Source organism: Solanum pennellii, chromosome 3, assembly GCF_001406875.1.
Source record: "Solanum pennellii chromosome 3, SPENNV200".
In the NCBI taxonomy this organism is placed as follows: Eukaryota; Viridiplantae; Streptophyta; class Magnoliopsida; order Solanales; family Solanaceae; genus Solanum; species Solanum pennellii.
In genome coordinates, this window is record NC_028639.1 from 16,482,006 (window position 1) to 16,489,077 (window position 7,072).

At 41.1% G+C, this 7,072-nt stretch overlaps 1 protein-coding gene across 1 annotated transcript; it reads right to left on the minus strand.

The window, feature by feature from the left end:
• Positions 1-5,762: 5,762 nt before the first annotated feature.
• LOC107013229 lies at positions 5,763-6,828 on the minus strand. The gene is made up of 2 exons (XM_015213190.1): positions 6,605-6,828; positions 5,763-6,342 (listed from the first exon to the last, which is right to left on the minus strand). The coding sequence occupies exons 1-2, from the start codon at positions 6,826-6,828 to the stop codon at positions 5,763-5,765; spliced, it is 804 nt and encodes a 267-aa protein (XP_015068676.1).
• Positions 6,829-7,072: the final 244 nt, after the last annotated feature.

The window sequence follows — 7,072 nt, forward strand, 5'->3', positions numbered from 1 at the left end:
GTGCACATAAAACATACTAAAGCAAATCACAGGGTAAGGGAAGCACTCCCTGATTAATCCTCCATCCCATCATCAATGCCGGTTGGAAGAGGCTCAATTTCATCCTCCAAGTCCGACTCAATATTGGAGCCAGTTCGTAAGTTATCCGCATCAGTTGGGACATCATCACCAAATGGCTCAACAAACATTTGTCCTATCCCCAATAGTGCATTAGCATGCGCATTCAAGGAATATTGGCGGCTGACCTCATCAAGCTCAGACCAATTTGACGGTCGAACCCCGGTCTTGTGCCGCAACATCTCCAATCCTTACATTCGAACCATAATCAACTTGTCCCGTATGTTCGTCTCTACAGTGATAAGAGTGGGGCCTAACTTAGTATCAGGCCCTTTTGCCCGAGTAACATCCACAGCTGCAGGGTATAAAGGAGCAATGTAATCCACAGTTTCTTCCGGAACACCTGCACGATGACACATGTTAGTGATAAGTCCCCCAAATGCATACTGGTGGCCCTTATGTCTCTAGCCTTTCGCATAGCTGATTTAATAATTGCTCTGATATTTAGCTACGTGTTCGTCATCAATGCGAATACCAAACACAGCCAGTCACATTTAATGTCAGTTTAATGTAGCCCGGGTACCAAACAATTCCTAACAAGTTTTAACAAAACATGAGTCTCGCGTAGCATATGGGCGTAGGGAAGCGTCTTGTGATACCGCTTCCGACTATGATGAGTCCACTAAGCCATGGACCGAGGTCCACACATTTAATGACGAATTTCCTTATACGGTGGCCGAATGTTCAACTGGTTAACACCAAAGGGTTGGTGCCATCCGCTGTGCCCAGAATCTTATTTATACTGGTTGGGGTGATAGACACATTCCGACCACGTACAATGACAAAGTGAGAGTGAGTGTAGGGAATCCAGTTAGCATAAAATTCACAAACCATGCTTAGATTACACTCATATGGTTCCTGAAATATGAACCCCAAGTGCAACTCTTGTATCCACCTCACAATTTTTGGGAACTCTCGGAGCAGACTGTCCCTATCCACACACACATTCAAGAAATAGGATGAATATGTGTGACTCCTATACCACGCTTGCCCTCCTTGGCTACTGTTTTCAGCCCATATATGCAAGTCTTTCTTCTGGAAGCAGGGGTGCGAGTAGAACATTCCCACTTCTAGGCCTCTTCTTCTGAGACCCTTGAGTAGCCGTTTGTCCTGACCTCTGTGATGAAGACATAGTACCTGCTAAAGGAAACACAATTTAACTCATCATAGTTTATGCCTAACGGAGGTATATTCCACCCCACACTTGAGAACCAACAACGTCCAACTTAGGTACACATAGTTCCCCACATACTACTATGTCACCCTTAACCCATTACAACATTGCAAGGATTGGTCACCAATTTGACCCAAAAACGACCACTTGTCATCAACAACGATAACACCTCCCCAAAATGTCACAACACAGTAGACATATATTCAGCGATATTGTTGGATACTCAAGAATTCACCAACCACATAAAGCATAATTCTCAATTCATAACAACCACACATGAAAATCAACAATTCCCAATGTCTAGTGATGAGAACCCCAAACACCCCCTAATTTGTGCTACCTTATGCTTGTATGAATACTAATTCCTACTCAAGACTTCGAAACCACAACAACCTCAATCATGAAACACTTCCCCCAAAGTTTTCCTACCCCCACTATGCAATTTCATCTTATTATTGTTACATCAAGAATGATAACGAGGAACATACCTCGAGAGTTGATCGTTCTCACGTGCAAGAGAAAGAAGGAAGCAATTTGGGGCTTAGGCAACGCGAGAGGATTGATTATCGTTAGGAAATTAGGGAGAAAAGAGGGAGGGAGGCGCGATGGGGGAAGGGATATAGGGTATTAGGCCGATTTATCGATTTATTATTTCTGAAGTGGGAAATTTGGGGAATGGTCAGGTATTTTTATTTGTAAATGGGTAAAACCCATTTTAATTAATGAAAGTCAAGAAAATTACCTGGACCTTATGACGCGCGAATGACACGAGGTCCACTGAAATTTTAATTCCAGTTGACCCAAGAATACTCAACACAGTGCACGACATGGAATTGACACGGGCCGGTGTATTTTTGTGACGTAAATTACTTTTACCGTCGAAATCAATTTGACACTCTCGCTTCGCGATGCATGCTGAACACAAGGTATTCTGCCTTGAATTTTTTCAGGCGAGGCTAAATTGGAGACTAGCCTCTCTACGCAGCTGTCACGAGGTTCACTGTCTCAAATTTCAGCACTTCACCTCGCGATGCGCAGCTGTCACTTGGTCCACTGCCTCTTCGTCCTTGGATGCTAAGTCCTGCATAAACAACCCATTAATGTAAACCTTGATGGGTTGCCTCCCATCCAGCGCCGTAGTTATGGCCAAGGCATGACTCATATTATATTTTTTTAGCTTAAGCTAAAGCAAATCAAACCTAACTATTACAATAAATCACATGTTGCCTCCCGTGGAGCGCCTAAATTAACATCACGGCACGACCCATCCCAGAACTCACTCCTCATCTAGAGTTATCTCTTCAACCTCATGATCCACATCCTTGCCAACGTAATGCTTGACCCTTTGTCCATTTACAAGGAATCTGGAACTATCACCTTTATTTCATAACTCAATTGCACCGTGTTGAGTCAGTCGCACCCCTTCAAACGGACCACTCCATTTCGACCGGAGTTTCCCTAGAAACAATTTCAACCTCGAGTTGAACAATAACACCTGTTGTCCTGGCTCAAATGTGTGTGACACTATGTAATTGTCATGCCACCGTTTAGTTTTTTCCTTATTCAACTTTGCATTCTCATATGCATGCAGCCTGAACTCCTCGAGCTCATGAAATTGGGTTACTCTGTTTCGACCAGCTAGCTCAGTATCCAGATTTAGCTTATTTATTGCCCAATATGCCTTATTTTCTAATTTAGCGGGCAAGTGGCATGCTTTTCCAAACACCATTCGGTAGGGAGAAGTCCCCATTGGTGTCTTCTACGTAGTTCTATATGCCCATAAAGCATCATCTAGCTTATCTGACCAATCCATCCTTTAAGCATTTACAGTTTTCTGTAGGATCTGCTTAATTTACCTGTTGGATACTTCAACATGTCCACTAGTTTGAGGATGGCATGTAGTTTCCACTTTATGCCTCACCCCATACTTAGCCAATAAATAATAAATGGAATTATTTATGAAATGATACCTCCATCACTGATAATCGCCATAGGACTGCCAAAACTGGTGAAAATGTGTTACTAGATAAATTTCACAACCACTTTGGAGTCATTAGGTCTTAATGCTACTGCTTCAACCCACTTGGACATATAATCTACCGCTACTAGAATATATTGATTCCCTCTAGACGACGGAAATTATCCCATGATATCAATCCCTCAAACATTGAAGATTTCCACGTCCAGAATGTTACTCAAAGGCATCTCATGCCTTCTTGAAATGGTGCCCATTCATTTGCAATAATCACCTCTTTTAACAAACAACACCGCATCTTTAAATAGGGTAGGTGAAAAGAATCCAGATTGTAATACCATATGTGCAGTTCATTCACCCCCATGATATCCACCATATGGTGAAGAGTGACAGCTTTCTAATACTTTTGGGGCCTCTTCCTCATCTATACATCTTCTCAGCATTTGATCTGGACCTTGCTTAAACAAATAAGGCTCATCCCATACATAGAATTTAGCATCGTACCTCAATCTCTGCCTCTGATGTGTTGATGCCCGAGGTGGAAATAAGACACTCACCAAATAATTCACAATTGAGATCAAATCGCACACGCCAGTGCATGTGATTGTTCGAGTAATATAAGGGCTCTTAATAAGGAGCCGGTATCGTACCCATAGGAACTACCAACTATACTCGATTTATTTTTCCAATTCTTAACTCAAAACAAGTGTAATATCGAATGCGAAAAGCTGTTCTTCAAGGAATTCGTTCCGGATTTTTCCTTCCTCTGCCACATGAGATGAATCTTCTAATCTAGACAGATGGTCGGCTATCCGATTCTCTGAACCCTTCCTATCTTTAATCTCTAAGTCAAATTCCTGGAGAAGTAAGATCCTACTCATCAATCAGGGTTTTGTATCCTTCTTATTGAAGATATATTTGATGGATGCATGGTCAGTGTAGACTATAACTTTCGTTCCTACCAGATATGACCTAAATTTGTCAAACGCATACACTAAGGCCAACATTTCTTTCTCAGTTACGGTGTAGTTTGCTTGGGTTCATCTAGTGTCTTACTCGCATAGTATATGGAGGGAAACACTTTTTTTCGTTTTTGCCCCAACACTGCTCCAACTGCAATATATCTAGCGTCACACATCAATTCAAATGGAAACTCCCAATTTGGTGTTACAATTATAGGGGCTTCGATCAACTTTTGTTTCAACACTTCAAAGGCCTCTTAAAAGTTCTTGTCAAACTTGAATTTCACCTCTTTCTCCAAGACTGCACATGGGCTTTGCAGTCTTGGAGAAATTTTTAATGAATCTTCAATAGAAACCTGCATGGCCCAAAAAGCTTCTCACCCTTTTAACTGATACTGAGGTGGTAATTTGTCAATTACTTCAATCTTGGCTTTGTCCACCTCCAACCAATTTTTTGATACCTTGTGATCAAAAGCAATCCCTTCTCTCACCTAAAAGTTGTACTTTTCCCAGTTCAAAACTAAATTGGTTTCTTCACATCTTGCTAAGACTCTATCAAGATTTATCAAGCATACCTCAAAGGACTCACCAAATACTAAGAAGCCATCTATAAATACTTCCACAAAATCTTCCACCATATCGTGAAAGATTGCCATCATATATCTCTGAAAAGTGGCTGGAGCATTACATTACCTGAATGGCATGCATTTGAAGGCATAGGTACCATAAGGTCATGTGAATGTTGCCTTCTATTGTTCATCTGGTGCAATTACGATCTGGTTATACCCTGAGTATTCGGCAAGAAAGCAATTATATTCCTGACCTGCCAATCTGTCCAATATTTTGTCAATGAAAGGAACTGGATAATGATCCTTTCTGGTGGATTCATTTAACTTCCTATAGTCCATGCATATTCTCCACCATGTTACCGTTCTTGTTGGGATCAATTTATTTCTACCGCTGGTTATTACAGTCATTCCACCTTTATTAGGCACACACTACACCGGACTTACCTATTTACTATACGATATTTGATACACTATCCCTGCATCTAACCACTTGATTACCTCTTTCAGAACCACATCCTTTATTAAAGGATTTATTCTTCGCTGTTGTGGAGCACCTGCTTTGTATCCTTCCTCCATGTATATCTTACGTATACATAAAGTTGGACTTATACCTTGGATATCTGACTCTGCCACCCTATTGTTGCTTTGCGCTTTTTTAGAATCAAAAACGCTGCTTCCACCTGTTCATCTGATAATGTTGCAGACAAAATAACAGGTAAAGTATCATTTACACCTAAAAATACATACCTTCGATGTGCTGGAAGGTCTTCAACTCTAATTTAGGAGTTTCTTCAATTGAGGGATTAGGTGGGGGCCCTAACACTCTGTTCAATGACTCCCATCTTCTTCCCAATTTTTCAATCACAGTCAAGTCTAACATCTGCACAATTTCATGTGCCTCAGCATCTCTATAGATCTCATCACCCCTCATTACTCGTTCAAAAGGGTCTTTAGCCAAGATGTGTTTACCATCTACCTCCAGATCTACCACAGGTGATGGCAGATAACTCCTCATACAACGGTGGCATTTTTAAGGTTCTACATACATCAAAATCCTCTACCTTATCGTGAGCCCTCATAGTAAATTGACTAGCAACTACATCAATCATTGCCTTCCCAGTAGCTAAGAATGGGCAACCTAATATAAATGGAACCTCAGGACCTGGCTCAAAGTTTAATACTACAAAATTCACCGGAAAAATCAAAGATCCCACTTGCACTAGAACATCTTCTACAACTCCCTCGGGTCTGGCTACTGATCTATCAGCCAATTGTAAAATAACAGTAGTTGGCTTAGGACTACCCAAACTTAGTTTCTTATACAATGAAGTTGGTATTAAATTAATGCTAGCCCTTAAATCGCACAAACCTCGCGCATGGATACTCTGGCCGATGGTAATTTGTCTCGTAAAGCACCCCGAATCTTTCAGCTTCATGAGTAACTTGTTCTTAATTTTGGAGGTACACTCTTCAGTGAGTGTAATTGTCTCATATTCAGTCAATCTCCTTTTATTTGCTACAATTTCTTTGACATATTTTGCATACCTGGTTATACCTTGCAAAACATCTACCAAAGGCAAGTTAATATGAACTTGTTTCAACAAAGATAGAAACTTACCAAAGCATTCATCCTCCTTTTTCTTCTTGAACTTCTGAGGGAGTGGAAGAGGTGGTCTTACTATTGGTTGCACCTTTCCGCAGGTGCAACTTCTTCCTTGTTATGGGGTTCACCCTCTCTACTCACCACTTAGATAATGTTTTTCTTCAGAGATAATTCCTCCAATTGTAGCCCACTACGGGTACTCACAGCATTGACCTGTTTAGGATTTGGATTTGTGTTGCCAGGCAACCCCCTTGTTGTCTAGAATTTTGAGCACTAGTCAATTGCCCAAATTGCTTTTCCAAATTTTGGTTAGCTAACTGATTATTTCTCACATCATCCGTTAACTGAGCTTGGACTTCCATGATTTTCTTTAACATCTCTTCGACACTCATATTCCCAGATTGTGGCTTAGGTTTCTCTCTTTGCATCTGCCCTTGATATCCTTGGGGGTTACCCTGAGGTCTGTACTGATTCTGACCTTGAACTTGATTTTGATTTCCTCCCCAAGAGAATTTTGGGTGATTTCAATAACTCGGGTTGTAGGTGTTCCCATAATTTTTTTGGCCTCCCTTTCTTTGCGCATTACCCACAAAATTTACCGACTCTGGATTTGCAACACAAGTATCTTCATATTATCACTCCCATCGCAAATCTCACACCAAGTAGGGGTTT

Excerpts from the sequence above, each read along its gene's own strand:
- LOC107013229 (XM_015213190.1), bottom strand. The coding sequence starts at position 6,828 with ATGCAAAGAGAGAAACCTAAGCCACAATCTGGGAATATGAGTGTCGAA. Across the intron at positions 6,343-6,604 it reads ATCCTAAACAGGTCAATGCT|GTATGCAAAATATGTCAAAG; the intron begins GTGAGTACCCGT and ends AGGTATAACCAG.